This window comes from Vanacampus margaritifer, chromosome 11, assembly GCF_051991255.1.
Source record: "Vanacampus margaritifer isolate UIUO_Vmar chromosome 11, RoL_Vmar_1.0, whole genome shotgun sequence".
Lineage (NCBI taxonomy): Eukaryota > Metazoa > Chordata > Actinopteri > Syngnathiformes > Syngnathidae > Vanacampus > Vanacampus margaritifer.
In genome coordinates this window covers 23,920,719-23,940,136 of record NC_135442.1, presented here as the reverse complement: position 1 = coordinate 23,940,136, position 19,418 = coordinate 23,920,719, and the positions used below count along the sequence as shown (strand labels likewise).

General features: G+C 39.9%; 1 protein-coding gene across 4 annotated transcripts in view; it reads right to left on the bottom strand.

Annotated features, from left to right (window-relative positions):
- The window catches only part of lmln (leishmanolysin-like (metallopeptidase M8 family)), an 88,815-nt gene that overhangs the window by 45,501 nt on the left and 23,896 nt on the right, over positions 1-19,418 (bottom strand). For all 4 annotated transcript variants that reach the window (XR_013295848.1, XR_013295849.1, XM_077579248.1 and 1 more), the window contains exons 6-9: positions 13,290-13,468; positions 12,075-12,180; positions 9,551-9,645; positions 6,382-6,499 (exon numbers count right to left, since the gene is read on the bottom strand). Coding sequence is in view for 2 of the 4 variants with exons in the window: in XM_077579248.1 (XP_077435374.1) it covers positions 6,382-6,499; positions 9,551-9,645; positions 12,075-12,180; positions 13,290-13,468 (498 nt within the window). In the remaining 2 variants the exon portion in view is untranslated. The remainder of the gene's footprint in view (positions 1-6,381; positions 6,500-9,550; positions 9,646-12,074; positions 12,181-13,289; positions 13,469-19,418) is intronic.

Genomic DNA, 19,418 nt, shown 5'->3' with positions numbered 1-19,418 from the left:
CGCCTTCCTCCCCCTCCCCTGGGCCGGGGGCTCCATCCGTGGCCCGGGTCTCGGCGCTCCGGGGGCCGGGAGGGCGGGTGGGTTGGTGTTGTGCCCGCCCCTCTCCGGTTGTTTGGGGGGTGGTGGTGGTGGGGGTGGCTGGGGTGCTACGGGTGGGAGGGTGTCTGGGGGTTTGGGGGCGGCTGGGGGGGGGGTCGTGGGGGAGCGGGGGCTGTGGGCCGGTGGGGTTCCTGGCGGGCCTGCAGTGCCCCATCCTGCTGCGTTGGGTTGGGGGCGCAGGCCTTCCTTTCTTCAGTCTCTTCTTTGGTCTCTTGAGGTCTCCCTGATTTGTTGAAATTTAGATGGTGAAGGACTCTGGTTGGTGGTGTCTGGTGGATGCTGGATTTCACTTTCCTTTCTTTTCTTTGGTCCTTTCTCGGGTTTCCTGACGGCCTCACGACTCTGGCTGGAAGTGTTTGGTTTAGGGAAACGGTATGGGATTTTTAATTTTTTTTTATAGGTTTTAGGTGAACTAATGAATGCACGCACGCACGCACATACACATATTCACCCACATACAAAAAAAATAAAAATACAAAAAATATATATATATATATTAAAAAAAAAAAAGGAGAGCAATGATGATGACATGTCAAATCGGTAAAATTACCGAATGAGCAATACTGAGCTCTCCAAAAAAAAAAAAAAAAAAAGAACAACAAAACAAAACCCAAATAAATTAACTGTTAAAAACATATCAAAGCATTTAGACTCAGAGTCAGGTAAATAATCAAATGGGACCGTTAGCAAAGTTTAGTTCTTTTTTCTATTAAACTTTTGTAACAAATATTGCCAGTCACCCTAAAACAAATATATATTTTTCCCATCCCTCAACATTTCACTCTTGGAAATATGCGCAAGGTCAACCTGGTGTGGTGGTGGGGGTGGGGGGGTGGTCTTGGGGGGTTGAGAGGTCTCTGATTTCCCCCTTTCTACCTAAGCCAGAGACAGCCCCACAGAGATTACACTCTTTTGAAGTTAACCACAGGCCAGGTCACCAGGATGTGAATATTTGTTTTTCACCAGCCAGAACCACGCGTTTATGGCACCAAAGTATTTTATTGGAAAGCTCCATCTTCCCCTCCCAGCTGAGATTGCAGACTGGCAGTCTACAAACTCTTTTAAAGTCATAAACAAAATGAACCAGATGGTCCATTGGAATCCTGGTCAGTACATTCCAGCCTTCCTGGAGGTTACACATGACCAGAGTGCCTTCAAGTGATGACGATCAGAACTGCCCTCACATGAAACACCTATAATCCACAAAGCAATCTTACACATTTCACATAAGAAATTCATCACATACAAGTGAATTTACGCACAACTGAATGTTTCACATCATGTATGTTTTTGGGGAAAAGAATGTGATGTGTATTTCAACAGGAATGATGATGGGGAAATCAAGAGATTACTTAGTTACTCTGGAAAGAACGAAATGATCTCATGATGCGTTATTAGTTGATATGTGTACTGATAACATGTTTTGCTTGGAAGAACTTGACTTGCCAGCCTGACCAAATTTTATTCTTAATTATTAATTATTTAAATAATTTGGAGTTTAAAAGTCTCGAATGTGGGTCGAGCCAAAAGAGAGACGGATCGTCCCTTTTGAAGAACACGCCCCCACAACTTTAAAACAGCCGGCGCAAATTTTGTTCGCTCTCTCGTTTTCCGGCCTACTGTTCCTGCTTACTCCCTTCTTCCCTCCATCTGGCACAGAACTGACAAAATTACTCCCCGGTGTCATGCCACGTTTCTAAACCATGTGGCCCCAACCTCTGTTCCCTGAACGACCAAGTGTCTCGGACTTGGCGATCGCACCAAACCGCTGCCGTGCACCAAACCCTGGCGAGCGCCCTCCAGCTAGACGGACTCTTTTTGGCGTTGTTTTCATTTTTCATTTTATCCTTTTTTTTGTGTGTTTCGTCCCACTTATGTCGCCGACGAACTTTCCCGTGACCCTGTGTGTCACCCAGCAACCACAGTTTGGACTGGCAGCGCGCAATCCCCGTGCGTCAACCAGCACCTGCTCCATCCTCCGAGTGTCACGTCGCGGCGAGAGCTGGTTCAACGGCTGGTTTCCCTCGGGACACAGGCACGCAGCGGATCTCGGCCTCAGTAGCGGGATTTGGCCAGCTGATACGCGGATCTTCTTGCACGCCTAGAGTACAACTCCGGCTGAAGCCCCCGACCTCGCCTGAAAAAGGGCAATACACCTTGAGCCGAGCTACGTCAGTCCTCGTCCAACTGTGGAACAATTTTATTATTTTTATTTTTGCCTTGCCTTTTTGGCAGGCTAGCTCGATTCAACTCACTCCAGTAAGTTGAAAGTCTCATAACCAAGTTGACATATCGCTGGCGCAACTTCCATTTTAAATATCTCAGAGATCAGAAGTCAAATCTTTCCTTCTTACCTTGTTAAATTGTTCCTTTCTTATCTCTATTAGCTTTATTTGTATCCCTTTTCTTTCCACCGTTAGGTAGGCAGTGTTTTGATTCTGTATGTGTAACCGTAGTAAATAAATGCATGTTTTTTTAAATCTAGTTCAGTCTCAATCGTGCTTGTGTCCAAGTGAATTAGTAATTCTTTTAGTAATACAAAGAACCACAAACATTGAATGTGGCGACTTCAGATTATGAATAAATAAATGAGGATTTGGATTTTATTCGTTGTGTTTCTCCAAAACTGAAAGTAAACAGAACGTGGTGCCCCTAGAGGCGATTGAGGGAATTACGATTTCTTCAAGCGCTGATCAAATTACTAATTTGTCCAAAAGACAACATCAATAATTGCTACACTTTATTCAAGCTACAATTACATATAGTGTAGGCTTAATAACGTTTTATTTTATTTATTTATTTATTTATTTATTTTTCAGGAGAAGAATAGGGATAAATGCCTAACCACAAAAAATAACCAATATAAAATGTTAACTTATTTAATATATTTTTTAGCATTTATGTTAAGTACTGTACTGTATTTAACTGTAGTCAAACCCTGAATGTGATGTTGCTGGGATGCAGTCATTACAGTCACTGGCCAAAAAGTAGCCATAGTAATTTAAAAAATAAAAAAAATAGGGATTGCATTTCAACTAGTTCCAATTAAGGAAGTCTATATTTTCATTTTTAACTCATCCCACGCACGCACGCACGCGCGCACGCACGCACACACACACACACACACACACACACACACACACACACACACACTTCAATGTGCAGGGGGGCATCAGAGGCATTATACATTACAAATAAGATCATATAATAATATAATTTCTAATAGTATGTTGAATATACATTGTGACAAGTACAGAGTTTGCTTTGTTTTCTGCTTGGTTTCCTGATGAACGGAAATACGTTGAGAAAAACAACAAGTTACAGATAAACCTTATTAATACATTTCTATTCAATTACACTTAATTTACTTTGAAAACGAAACCAAACAACATGTAACATATTCTACTATTGTTATTAATTTTCTATCTTCAACTGTTATGATAGCATGTTAAAAATGACAGAAATAAGCTCCATTGTTCATGTACTTAAACCCTCATGTACCGTTTCAGTGTCAGTTGGTTAACTTAACAGCATATTAGCAACACAGCACACATACAGGACTGTGCTCTCATTGCTAATAGACCGCTAGCATTAGAAACGTAGCTTCAACATTTAGGATAATTCGTCACAATTTCTTTACTCAAACCCTCTCCCAGGACCACATATGCTTAGCAACCCAACTGACAATTGACAGAATGATACACATTGTTTGTTTTATTTTAATGCACCTTTTACCGACCTGAAACGCAGACCGCAGACACGTTTGGATTCCCGCTCACAGCCACGGACTCACAGTGACGGCACGGCTGAGATTCTTCTTCTTTTTCTACGCCGGGTGTCTGTCTAGCTAGAAATATGGCAACAATGAAACATCGATCCAGTAACATAAGTCAATGTACTAGATGTTAAAAAGTAGATAATTAAAATCAACGAGATGAAATTCTAATTATACAAATATATACATACTACACAATTCAAGCTCAGCATGCTTTACAGCAGTGCAAGTTGAATACTCTCCCAAAACAATGTAACATTTGGTGCCAATGATACTACAGAAATAAAAAAAATCAGTTGCTTTCTATAAAATAGCTTCAATACAATTGCCCGCCAAAGGTTTTACCTGTGAATTAGTTTTCAGTTATATGCAAATAATTATCTCTCTCATATGAAACTATTCAGTTTTTTGATTGAGAAGTGTTGATTAAATGTTGCTATTTTTTTATTAAGTTGAAGTGAAACTCTGGTGTCATGAAAAAAGATTTTGTCTCGACAGCAAATTAGTATACCTAACTAAATATTATAGCAATAAAATGAATAACTATTAAGAACAATTCTAGATAACCACAAACAGTAATTTATGTGTCAAATAGAAAATACCAATTTATATATGTAGCTAAAAAATATCAAATGTAAAACAAAAGTGAAATAAAAATACTTACTCTTGACTCGCTACAGAAAATGGGTGACTGTTGTTCACTTTCAAAGATCTTCTCACTGCCAGGTTGTTGCGCAGTTTGCACATAAATACACGTTAATATGAACTCTATTACAAATGAATATTAGCGAATTAACTATTTCCACTGTTAAAAAGCTATAGTATGATCTATAAAACAAACACACCAGGAGCATGCAATGGCATAAAATCACAACACCTCCAGAATAAGTTGAAAGTGAAACTATACCACCTGAAGTAGGGTAAACTTGTATTTTCATGATATGCAATTGTAACCAGTGTAGTTTAAACCCTGCTGCTGAGCTTATATATGGGGCTTTCCCTTTAAGAGCTGCTGGCTCTTGCCTGCTTGTCTTTCATCAGTTTCAACTAGACCCAGCTGTGGTGCTCTTGATTGAGTGAGAATGTCCCTTTTAAGAGCCCACTGCCCCCTTGTTTGTTCTCTCGTGCTCCACTGCCGTTGGTGCACGCTGTCCTCACTATGACTAAAACAGTCATGTTTGGTGAAAAGTCAACACTGCATACCAGCAAAATAACCTTCTCCCTACAGTGAAGCAGGGTGGTGAGAATGTTAAGTTCTGGGCTGTCTTTTCATCCTCAGGACCTGGACAACTCCACATAGTCCAGGGAATCATGAATTCAGAGGAATATTGTGAAATCCTGGATCATAACCTGAAGCCGTTATTTGTGAAGTTACAGCCTGGTAGAAGATGGATCATGCAACATGACAATAATCCAAAGCATTCCAGCAATACAACCAATGAATGTCTGAAGAACAACAATATTCATGTTCTGGATTTGCCCAGTCAAAATCCTGGCTTAAATTATTTTAAAATACTGTGGCGGGACCTGAAGCAAGCAGTTTATGCTAGACGCCCATCCAACCTATCTCAATTGGCTGCATTTTGCAAAGAAGAGTGGCAACAATCCCTCAAAGTAGATGTGAAAGACTGATAAGTCACTAAAGAAAGTGTTTGGATAAAGTTCTCATTGCAAAAGGAGGTGCAATGTCGGAATAAGTGAGAGGTTTACATACTTTTGCACCCATGAAATCTGAGTTTTTCTTAAATCAACCACTTTTACTCAATGATGAATGACAATATTATCATTCTTTTTGTTCAAATCCATTATTTTCAATGTCATCATTGTAGATTGGGGTATGACTAAACATTTAATAATGTTATTTTAATATTCTATAAAAAAAAATCTGACCATGTCTGCAGGGTTCACAAATTTCTGAGCAGCACTATATGCATAAATATACATGATACATGCCAATTTTTAAGTCAATTGGATAAAAACTGTTGGCAAAGGAGGAAAAAGTGAATTAAATTCATTGCTCACTTCCTGTACATTTTAGGATATGGCTTCCGCAATTTTTTTTGTGCGTCTCGGGGTGCTACACGTACCTGCCAAATTTCGTCTACCGGGATTGGTTTAAAATTTTCCACACTAGGGTGCGCTATAGAGCCACGTTGTTAGGATAACATCATAATTTGCCGGGTCCGAAGAGTGCGCAAAGTTTGGTGAGTTTTTGTACATGTTTAGGTCCCCAAAAATGCGATCGTTTGCAGAGTAGAATAAAGAATAATAATAATTTTTACAAAAACAATAGGGACCTCGCAGCGGTTGCTGCTCAGGCCCAAATTCCTACAAAAACAAAAGGGACCTTGTAGCGGTCGCTACTCTGGCCCTAATAGCAATTCCTACAAAAACAATACGGACCTTGCAGCGGTCACTGCTCGGGCTCTAACTAGAATCTCAGTTTTGAATGGATGGACTTTTTGAGGAATACAGAATTAAAGATGACCCAACTGATAATTTCTTACCACAACCCGTGGGGTCACAAGGAGATTGACTTCATGTCGCACTATCTCTCCTCCTCTGATGTCCCATAGCCTGCTGACACGCTTGATAACTGCTTCACTCCACTGATACAGACCCTGACTGGTACAGAAGCACACAGAAGAGATTTTAAATAATTTTTTTGACCTCACTGAGTCAGTTCATTCAGGAAACTTGTACTTTATTGTTGCTTGAATAAGCTTGATAATTATAGCAGAGAAGGAATTCATTAAAAAACAGCATTTTGTGACAAGTTTTTGCAATTTGGTATGGTGTTATGTATGGGCACAACATTTTCAAAAAACACCGCATACAAGTTGGGGTTGCCCACTCGTGGTGATACGCAACAAGTTAAAAATGGCCGCCAATGAAGATTGGAATGTCATATTTCAGCACGTTGGCACCAGATCCTTGTGCAACACCATTTTATATATGGTGTTTGGTGTTTTTAAAAAAATCATTTTTCTATTTAAACGTCATTGTCAAGGACAAAGGCTATTTTCACTGTTAATATTTAGTGGCTGGACTCAATCCTAAAATCCCAATTTGCTAATTGTGCCGACATCAGTGAATAATTTCCGGTTGGATTTGTGACATAATGTGATGCATGTCCGAGAAAAAAAAAAAAATAATTTACCGTAAAATAAATTTAATTTAAAATAAATTACCCAGTACCCGTTAGTGTTTTTGTTAATACATTTTGTTCAGTACTCCATGCATCCCTGCCGTGGTTCTCCTACCTCCCTGCACATCTAGAACTAATACATTTTTATTGCATTTTATTATGTTTTTTTTTTGCCTCACTGCTCTTATATTTATGCTGTATATACATATATTTTACACGTTTGTCTACATTTTTTTTTCATACGAGGCTGTCTTCTTTTTGTGAAGTGCTTTGTGACTTCTGTCTGTGAAAAGCGCTATAGAAATAAAGCTTACTTACTTACATTTGGGTCCTCCACCCCACGCGAACCGTGACAATTAATGTCTCTATTGTGCTGCTATTGACTAGCTTACTAACATGTGTGGCGTGTCTGTGTGCGTGCGTGAATCCAGAATAAAGTGAAAGATGAAAGATTTCCTCCACTGTATCATCCACCAGGAATCTCTCAGTAAATCGATATTGCAGCTGAATCATGTTGTGAATCCTGTCGTGAAACTCATATCTTTGCTTTGTGAAAATGATTTTCTTTTGTATGACCTATTGATAGATCTCATTTATTTAAATTTTTTCCCGCCCTGATCTGTTATCCAACTATTGGATCATTTGTATCTTTATGTTTTTGTTCCAATATACTAAGTTCCATTTGTAACCCATCTAACTACTCTTGACCCCTCTTTTTTAAAGGTCCCATAGTATGAAAATGCACTTTAGTGGGGCTTTATATCATAATATGCATCCTCGGCCTGTCTACAATCCAACCAGGTATGAAAAAAGTTTGTCCGCAACTTCTTTCGCTTCCTCCTCCTTTCTAAAATGTGTGCTTCAAACGGGCAGATTAAACTTCTGTGATTTAGTGACGTCAAAAAGACACAAAAGTGCACTCGACCTAGCCCCCTCGGGTTAGTGGCACCACCTCTGGTAAAGGTTTGCCACGCCCACTGAAATTTGACAAGCTGGCTGCACCTTTCTTTTTCTCCCCGTGCTCGCAAATGATCCGTAGAGAGGGGAAACAACTATCAGGAACAAGTGGTTGTTTCCTTCGTCCCAAGTCTTTGGGAAGACAGTGGATTAATTTTATTTTTGAAGGATGTGTACCGACATCATTTCTCAAAGGACTGTTTTTTTAGTGAAATCCTGTTCAGAGCTGGATTTGCAACACGTTTAAACATAATGGATCAGTTCCAACAGTGTGACACGACTGCAAACGGGAAAGATGTAAGTTTAACATTTTTGATTTAGCCTTCCTACCTATCCTTTCTAATAAGAGATGTGCACCTTCTACCATATTAATGGTGTGTTTTTAGTGCCTAAAGTGGGAGCTACATTTGTCGTGTGGAGGTTGTTTGGTTACAAGAGGTCAGATATGATAAAACAGACGGTGGTTGGATAATATGAAGCGGTTGTGTATTATTTTGTCAAGATACAATCCGCTGTGGTTAATTTGCCGTGACTGGTAACTCGTCACCTAGACATGACTTTGTGATGCTAACCGGCCGCTAAGTGGTCTCGACGAGAAGGCTTGCACGTTGCGACCGCACAGTGGCCCAAATGTGCACATTTGTGTTATTCATAACAGCTTGTAAATGTCTACAAGCATTCACGGCAAAATAACGTTTGCGGGAGATTTGCCAGTTTTGGCAAAATAACCATTGCCTAAACAATCACAAACTAACGCAGTAGTAAAGTTATGCTACTTTTTCTTATGGTAAAACATTATGCCACTTTTCCACTTATTAAAATAGTTCTCAAATGTGTAAAAGACCTGTCTGAATTTTTCTTTTCTTCTGCTCCCGTGGCCAGTCGTTTTCATTCACAACATTAGCACAAGGCTACCATGACCAAAATCACTGCCTCTTCAGTTCTAGTGTTTGTCTTCGTAATTCCTTCCTGGATTTCATTCAGTTGCTGGGTGTCTTTTCTCAAGTCTCTCAATTCCTTCAGAATAAGGCCAAGCTTCACTCTTTCACTTTTCTCTTCTTGTGCACTCGCGTCGTTACTCTACGCCATGTTGCTAATAGAGGAGCTAGAGCTAATTGCGCCTTCCTCGGGCAACTCCATCCGCAATGCTTTTTATTCTTCACTTTTGGCATTCTCGCTGTCCAATATCACCAGTACTCTTTTAAATGATTTATGACCACTTATTCCAGTTGTTGTGGGCGAATTCAACCTCCAATGTTGAAGTTTTCTAGGCTGCCATTTCACCGTTCTCCAAACCGGAAGTCCCTATGACTTTAGATGTTATATGATTTTTTATCAATTTTATTAATCATCAATAACATACATTTGCTTTTGTTACACACATTCTTGGCAACATGTTATTCTGATGTTCTGCTGGGAGTCTGCATTTTAATTTATCTTTCTAATGTATCACTTGAAACATGAGTGAGACATTCATGTGGTATGGATGCAGAATTATTTTAAGGTATCTGCAAAAAAAGAAAAAAATGAACAAACATTTGCTTCAATAATTTAAAACAAATTGAACTCACCTTTCATTAAAGGCAGGAAGGCCACTGGAAAAGCGAGGAGTCAAAGGTTTTCCATTATCATCCCGGTAGAAAGCAAACAGACCTGCAGAAAACCCCTGATGGAAAGATAAGGCATGAATGATTACATTGCGCTCCTAAATATTAAGCAAATATGCTTATTGCTTAAACGTGTCTATGTACATTTTCCTAAATCACCAATCCAAATGATAGTGTATAAACATTTTATAATATCAACCATTATATCAACTTCTTTATCATGGCAATTAGGGGTGGGACACAAATAGTTTGGCAATATATCGCTATACTTGTCACAATACACAGTATATTAAGCATCGATACTTTTCGATACCTTACGTTGCCATGCAGCACGTGCAGCACCGGCTGCATTACAAGTAGCCAGTCATATGTTAATCTACTAAAATGATAGGGAGCAACACTGCGCCATCGCAGTTTAGAGAAAATTACAAAAAAAAAGAGACAAACAAGAGTTTAGCCTACTAACTAATGTGTTCGCCTGGGACCTGGCACCTTCACTTGCCGCTACAGCTACTTACTAGTTTATTTTACTCTCCGCTTAGTGATATGCTTAAACTCAGTGGGACATCTCGTCTGTTCTGAGGTCAGAGGCAAGAAGTTGGGGACCTGCGGGAGGGATCCACCACCGATGCTTCGAGGTGGCTGCCTCGGTCGAGCCAGCCCGGGCGCCGCGACGTGGGCAGCGTACAGGGGAATGGGTCCTCCACCGGCAGCCACGAGGTGCCCTGTGGGCTCGCCGCAACTGATAAGTTTATTTTCCTCTTCGCATAGTAATATCTGAGATCAGAGGTGTGTGTGTGTGGGGGTGGGGGGGAGGCCGCCACCTCCTTGTCGAGGCTTCGAGGTAGCTGCCTCAGCCGAGCCCGGGGACCGCGACACGGGGTGCACACGGGGGAACGAGTCCTCCACCGGCAGCCGCGAGGTGCCCCGCACGCTTGGGGGAACAAATGTCGAAGCGGCCTGCGACAGCCACGGGGGGAGATGCCCGGTGGTGGGGCACACTGCTCCCGATCAATGGGGAAGCGACGCTCAGAACAAGGCAAGTATGTTCCAACTTCGAAGTATTGATGGTCAATGTGTCCTGCATCACGTTAGTTTTTTTTCCCCTCAATGTCCAAAACAGGTGGATGAATATTGAAAAGGCATGCTAATATCACAATTTTGAATATTGCCAAGGTCCCAAAAACGTATTTATCCGTTTATGTTTTATTTTTTTTTATGCGAGATACAGAAGGCTTTGATGCAGAAAACACTTAAAGCAATGGTAGTTACAAAAATGGCACACAGGTGGCAGCAGAGTATAAGAAATCAAGCCGGGCCATGTTGCAAACAAGCTCATTTCCTCACAGTTCAAAACAGATTTGTGAATAATGATGAAACTTAGCTATATTCTAATGCTAATTGCTGCAAAACGGAAACAGATACAAATATACTTTTTTTTCCTGATGAAAGAAAAGACTCATCTTTGTTTTGGTAGGTTCCATGCATTCACAGCAAGAGAACACATTCTGTGGGCCTTACAAAATCAGTCAAAATCCAGGGGAGCTAAGGGGGTTGATTCAGTGAAAATGGCTGGGAGTGAATGAGTTAAAAAACAAACAAACAATGAGTTTGAGTGAAAAATGGGCCATCCCGGCAGGATGATCCCTTTTTTTAAACACACGTTTTAAGGTTAATATTAAGTACCCCCCCCCCCAAAAAAATAAAAATAAATAAATAAATAAAATAAATAAATAAATAAAACATAACACAAAAAATATCACAATACGTATCTGATCACTACCAAAATATAGGGATCCGGATTGGATCATTGGATCATAACAGAATTGGATCGTCCCGGCCCTAGTGGCAATATTGTTGTACAATACCACCGTGACAACAACAGTATTTTTTGCAAAATTACTCCAAATACGGTTCCAAATTATTATGCACAAGACTTTGGAGTTTCAAACACAAATTCACAATGTACCAAACTTAAAAACTGGGAGAAAGTCAAGGCCGAAACTCAAAATTTATTGAAAAATGAATGGCAATCGATGCGTTTTCCCTTCTCCCCAGAATGTAGTGTTACATCTTTATGAAAGCAAACGTTAAGTTTAGCTTAAATACCGAATCTGGGACAAGCAAACTTATAACGTTATAAACACCAGATATCAATTTTAAAATAGAAGACACATCAGTGGTATTTCGTTATTATTTAAATATATATAGTTAAATAAATACTTCTTTCTCCCTTTATATGTAGCCTATTCTTTTTAATGCAAAGCTTTGTTCACAGGCCAACAACAGAACGACCCAAAAAATAATTAATAAATAAAAAAGAATGTCCTTCAATGAAAATCCAACCTAAAAACCTATTAAAACAACAATGGTCTTTCTTAAAAAAGAGATTTCAATTTCAATGAGACTTTTACCTTGGTAATAACTTTTTTAAAAAAGATCCAAATAAGCTTACTTTGACAGGAGAAAATAAATATGTTGTACTGACCAGAGCATGAATGATCTCATGTTTCACTGTGGAGAGCATTCCTTCAAACTCCTGAGGCTGTGATGAGATCATGGTGGGACACAAGTTGGCATAACCTGCTATAGGCCTAAATGGAGTGGGGTGAGGTTCTATTGTCATCATTACACTTTTTCTCATGTGTCCAAAAAAAGAATAATTGAGATTCTCATATATTCAAATTCACACTTAATTCCCTTTAAAATTATCTATAATACATAGACGTGTGGGATCTGTCCTAGGTGCTATTTAAAAATATATAACTATTTTAGCTAAATAACTGTTAATTATGCAAACTTAAAGGTATACATGGGCATAAGTGTCTCTGTGTATCATGCATTAAACACTTTATTTTAACCACGTTATGAGTATAATCACCATGTATTAATTGTTTTGTATTAAAAATACAATGAGTAAAACTTTTCTATGAATGCAACTAAAGATTGAAAGTGATGGCTACTACGGCTAGATAGTAAAGCAAAAAGTACACGAGAATGGAATTACATGAACCGTTCCTGATCACTATTATTGTGACTCTAATTATTTGTGACAGCAAGTCCTGCTAATGTGTTTGGGAGAATACAAAAACAGAAGCCTCATGTGCTATATCAAGCCACTGTGTTCTTTCTGCTCGTGACAACCCAAGTCCTGCTAATATGTTCTGAGTAGCCATTAGTAGGCATTTCAAAATATGCCGTTGTTATGAAGTGTGTCATTCTGTTCAATTTTGCGCTGAATGATCACATTATAATGTATTTAGACTTTTTTGGTTGTTATGTCAATTTATATATATCACTTGTGAAGTGATGTTACAGGTGAGGAACTCTTGATTATTTTGAGGCAGGTTTACGAGACGTGCTGCTAGGCTTAAGTCGGCAAAAAAAAAAAAAAAAGACGTTGGCTGAGATGCACTAGTTCTAATTGCTTATTTTCATAAACTTCTATTACAATTTTAACTTTTGTGCTACTGGCAAATGAAAATAGAGACCTCATGGAAACTATTTGTGGATAAATCTTACAATCAACATTTTTGTCTAAACTATCTATTTTAGCTCAAAACTAATGTTGCCGACATGCAGACCCTTCGCCAGAGTGGGTTACATATTAGAACATATTTTACATGGGAAAGTTACAGCTTAGCTTAATTGTGTGAGTTGTAAATGTGTTTTCTACAGTATGGTACACATATATCGTACCTACCTGTCCAGCACTGATTCCAGCTGGCAGTAAGCAGCATAGGCCACAATGTTTTCCTGTCCACATCGCTTTGTGATAATACCACTAACGTAGAGGACAAAGTCAAACCCTTCCACGCCCGAGCCATCTGGGGGTCCTGACGGACCACAGGACTTGCCCGACTCAGTGCACAGCTTGCATTGCTAAAAATGAAATACAGAAGAAAAGAATGAACAGGAAGAATAACAACATTCTTATTTATTACATTATGTTTCAAATTAAAGGGGAACCTCGGTTTTCGTGTGCCTCAGTTATCGTGTTGGGGTTTTGATTATTTTTTTCTGAGACATGTTCAAGTTTGTTGCTAAATAATCCACCACAGGGCCAATAATCCACCACAGGGCCAGATAAACTCACCAATGCCAGCCCTTCAATGACAAGCAATCAAGAAGACCAGATACACAATCGAAAAAAATAAAATAAAAAGAAAACATTTTTACAAGGTCACACAAGTCGCCATGGGCGGGCCATAGGGGTGCCTGCCCGCCCACCAAGATGATTGTGCCCCCCTCCAATTTGAGGCATGGACCTGTAAACTGGTTCTCCTTTTTTTAAATGATATTTTCCATTCATTCTGTTTGACACTCTTAACAATAATATTAATAATGTATCGGATTTATATAGCGCTTTTCTATCTAATTAGACACTCAAAGACGCTTTATAATGGAACGGATGCATTATTTATGCGCTCACACATCCACACTGTGGTGGCGGTAAACTACTTTAGTAGCCACAGCTGCCCTGGGGCAGGCTGACTAAAGCGAGGCTGCCAGTGTGCGCCTACAGCCCTCCGACCACCACCAAACATTGGCACCTTCCGTACACCAGTGTGAGTAGCACTGGAGGCAATGTGTATGAAGTGCCTTGCCCAAGGACACAACACATGACTTGGGGAGAGAGGGGATCGAACAGCCAACCTTCTGGTTACTGGACGACCGTCTCTACACCATGACCCACGGCCGCCACTCTTATGTCCGACTGTCAGTAAATGCAACACAGGTCTTGCGGTGGAGGTACGTTACGTTCGTGTGTAGTGTAGTGGTGTGGTTTTGTTTGTTTGATCTTATCTGCAACAGCCATCACAGCCTTACTAAAAATAATGTTAGGTAGGCCTACGGTGGCTTACACGCGACAAATACGTCAATGTTGGCGTGCAAGAGTCATGTGAACATGTCACATTTTGGACAAGTGAAGCTGCAAGTTTCCGAGGACGCTGGGGCACAAGAGGCAAGTGAGGAGGGACTTACTACAAACTACATTTGTGTCAGCAACTAAAGAGCCACTTGGAAAAAGAAGAGCCACATGTTGTTTGGGCATCTAAAATGAGGTTGGATTTTGCTTCCTAATTCTACTGCAGACACCGTTCAAACAGGTGGCCCGTTCGAAGCGATATGTCAGCTGTATGAGAAATATATGTATTCACCATTAAATCAGCAAATAATTAGTAAGATTGAGTTAGAATGGGATAATATAATCCAAGGTAATGGTTCTGTATTAATCCAATGAGTTGTGGCTTGATGATACAATTCCAAGGAGAAACTGAACGAGACATTTTACAAATAGCTTCACTTTGCCTCATCCTATATGGCTGGGTCAACATACTCACGACAGCGTTACCATCTACTGTATGTGTATTAGGGGTGTGCCAAAAAAATTGATTCTCATAAGAATCGCAATTCTCATTTAGTACGATTCAGATTCGATTTTCAGTCCCAAAATCGATTTTATTTAAATTATTTTATACTGTCTTGCCTTTGTCTGCGTGTGCCTTCATTTGGAGCGCTGTTCATGTTGTACCCGATTTGGCCACTTAGGGGCAGTGTGGTTCCACACGGTTAAGTTGTAGCCACATTAGAGAGTAGAAGGAAAAAGTCACGATCAAGCTATTCCAATAAAAGTTTTTTTTTTTTTGCAGTGTTGAGCCGTTCTTTTGAGTGATAAAAGTGCCGCAAGTAGTGCGCTAATTAGCATTAGCGAGTCAGACTGGAGTAGATCATTACAAGTCCTTGCACATCTATAGATTGAAGCAAAAATCATTGTCAATCAAATCATTTTGAATCAAAAATTGTTCTTAATCGAAAACCGATTCTAAATTGAATCGAATCGTGAGACATTCAAAGATTCCCCACCCCTAATGTGTATGTACTGTAAATGCTGTCTAAGATTATACTGTCAGCGGGCACCATTCAATGGATAGATGCATGCCAGTGCTATGTGAATTTATCCAAATATATGGGGCAAATTAATGTTGTCCGTAGGGTATTCATAATAATTGGACCCACCCATGCATTTCATGTGACCCCCCCCCCCTTAAGCCTGGGCTCTGGTGACGGGTCTGTACAAGGTACTAAAATTGTGTAAGGATGGCCAATCTCACTAAGATGCACCGAAAACCTACCTCGATACTAAGTTCAATCGTGGTGAAAAAAAATGAAATCAAAGAAACTGATGTTGACAAAACAAATATCCAGAGGAAGTAAAGATGTTGTGAACTTGTTAATGGTTGGATAAATGATAAAACAGCAGGAGATTCTGTCTCAGAGATAATTATTTACAAAAAAGCAAGACTGTTGCACGCTGGTTTCGTAAAGACAACGGCTGGACTGAGTGCTGAGTAAGTTGATTTAAGGACAGCACCAAGTCTTTAATATTGTAATATTTGTGTGAATGCTGAAAGCATTAGCATTCAACTACAATTAATAATGAGTCATTTTCACATACTTATTTTTCAATTTACTTCATAAGCATTCCACAAGCATTCAGATATTATCATTCCGCTTTCATTCACATTCAGCTTTCAGCTTTGTACAACAATTCTAAATATAAATACGACATGAGCTAGGAGCGTCAGCAAGTCTCTTACCTCTGTGGTTAGAGCAATTGCCTGCCACTACGGAGTACCTGGGTAATCCGGTAATCTGGGAAATCCCGCTTGGACCACATTTTAGTACGTCCGATGGTTCAAATCCAGGTCTTAGACTGAATGCAGTTCAACTTTTCTTTTTTTCATTCATCATTCAACTACAACTGATAATGAGCAATTTTCAAATAATTAATCTTTCAGTTTACTTCATTTGCATTCCACAAGCATTCTGATATTAGCATATTAGATATTTTATTCACAGCTTTCAGCTTTGTACAACAATTTTAAATAGAGATGTCCAAATCACACTTTTTTGGACCAGAGTCCGAGTCACCTTATTTTGAGATTCCGAGTCCCGATCCGATGATACCTTGGCATTTTATTAAGAAGGGAAAGAAAGTTATTTTTTCCCTCTTTTTTCATTTAAAAAAACTACCCCAACACCTTTCATATGGTGAATGGAGCAGTGGTTAAACTAAGTAAATCGTTTAACCCCATTTAAAATGATGGTTTTGACAACACAGATTTTAACATGGGATACATAAATAATTGTGAATAAATAAAAAACTGCAATTACATAATCATGAACTATCTTATGAAACACTGTTGAATTCAATTATATCTCAGTTCAAGTGCTAGTAGTTTTTGAAGACGTAAGTAGAAGAAGTGACTCAACTATAGCAACACAATGGCCCAGGTAAAAGGAAATAGGCCTACTGTACATTCTAGACAGAAAGTAACAGCCCAAAGGTAGGCTTCACATCTTCAAATGAAAATTGTGACTTCAATGTGTTTCGTTTTGGTGAAAATTAGTAACCAACACAAGATTAGAAGCTAGTTTGACCGTACCAGAGTGCCAGCTATGATCATACAATAGGAGGGTTGCAATCACGTGATTCCGGCGGCGCACAAAATTCAACTGGGGGTCAGGAAGTAGGAAACACCCATTGAAAATGGAAAGCGACTATGCAAAAGCGTTGGGTGAGCCTGGACGTGGCCGATACGCTCTAAAAATAGTAAAATATTTTGGATATGATCCTTACACACTGAGGAAAATATATTTTAACGAACGCGTGTCGTATTTGCCTGGTATGGAGGCAATCGACATCACGAACGACCTCATCCTCCAGACATCGTACTACGCCGCGAGCCAAATGAAGGCGGCGTAACATTTATTGTCCAGTTGTAACTTTTACAACCTTTTCACAAACAAAGGACCTTAATTCCTGTGTCCTTGACATGCCATCGTGGGGGTTGGGAGGAACAAGATAGAAAATACCTCTATACCGGTACTGAAACGGTACCTCGACAAAACTCTAAAACATAAGCAAAAGGAGCAAAATCAAAACTGACAAAATAACTTTAAATTATTTGTATTTATTATTAATTCAAAATATTGGGATGTATACATGTTAATTTTTGTCCATACTGTATATAATTATGTTTATACTGTATGTGCTTTCACATTGCATGCCATATTCTTGAAGTACTGTATTTGACTGCATTTGATGTCATCCATTTTAAATATTGGCAATACAGTGGCACTCCAATGACTCAATGTAACGTTGCTTGAGTGTGCGTGCATGGCTCTGCTCTTCTCCATTCCGCTCCCAATTAGTCAAATCCGTAATCAAATAGTACAAACTGGGAACAAAATAATTCACACTCCACTTATTTTTAAGGGAAGTGTCAAAAATGCGTCACAACCTGGGTCTGTTGCTCTGTCGGTCGCCTGAGCTTTTTCTATGCATAACTGTGATTTCCTACTGTGTGACTGTTCATTGAACGCACGTTGAGTCCACTGCAGGAATGATTGCTGCTTTTTCTTCTGCTTCTCCGCAAGAAACATTGGCTCTTGTTACAAAACGTTTCTAAAACTGAAAATTGAAAACCACGTGTTCACTTCACACTTCATGTGTTTATTGAAAACATGCGTAGGCAATGCCAATGCTGTTGCGTGGCTTCCACTCTGCTTGCGCACTCCAGTGGAGCCTTAATTAGCGTGTCATACTTCTCAACGAGAAGTGCACATTTAGCGAGCGCTTCAGTGCCATCTTCCTGCGCCCTCTCGCACACACGCTGAAAGAGGCGTGTTGCTTAGGTATGGTACTGGTACCGGTATCCCGTGCAACACTATTTGGGTCCCTAAAAAGGCTAAACGGATTGCAGCGCTAACAACGGCGCTCTGAGGCCCCAACCGAAAAGGCCTCTCCGCAGCCAACAGGTTGACCCCACCCCGTGAGGCTCAGCTGCCGAGCCGGACTCTCTCCCTCTTCATCTTCTTCTTCAAAGAACGGGCTTGGTGACCCCCCAATCTAGGCTTTCCGCGTCTCAGACCAACACCAGACCATTTGTAAGTGCAACTTCGCAGACATTCACCAGACTGTACAAATTGGTGCGTCCAAATGGGTTAAACAATTAGTTTAAATGTGGGGGTCCCATGTTGGTTTGATTAGGAAATCCATCACCTCGTTTAAGACCGTTTCTCCTTTCCTGTTTTTGTTTTTCTTTTATTATTGAATCATTTTAGTTCTGGTTTTATTGCCTATAACAGTAGTTAGAGTTTTGCTTCTTTTAAGTTCCAAGTAGATTTTCTCACTTAGGTTACAGAATAAACATGCACGAAATCAAAACCTGATTGCTTGCTGTGTGTGTTTCATCAATTTATAGTAACCTCTAAGCTTAACAAAGAACTCACAAAAGTGTAAAAAAGGGTACAATGACTGGTTCAACGAGGTTCTCATCTGTTGTCCTGGTAAAACAGATTTGGTGGATGCTCCTAGGTGCTGATTCAAAATTTATTTAAATATTAAATTTGAGTCTCCTTCAATTAACTCTTTGACTGCCAAAAACGTTAAATAACGTTTAGTAAAATCCTACGGAGGAGCGCCAAAAACGTTAACCAAGTTTTTTTGGAGGGGAAACGGGTGGAGGAAAGCCTTGGCCAGCTGTGCTGAAAGTATCAAGCAGATCTAGTTAGTATAATGACTATTTTTGGCCCCTAGATGGCAGCGATGACTCTCTTTGGACAAGATCGGGTAGGCGTCAGTAGTAGAGGACATGAGGCGGAGCTAGAGTGTTGAGGGGACAACAGCTGAGAAAGCGAAAATGGCGACCGGTGGCAAGTAGCTCACGCTTGATCGTTTTTTTCAAAGAAGAGAACCATCAACCAGTGCTAAAGAGCACATTGATGACGACGATGATGATGATGGTGACTCCGAGGTTGATGC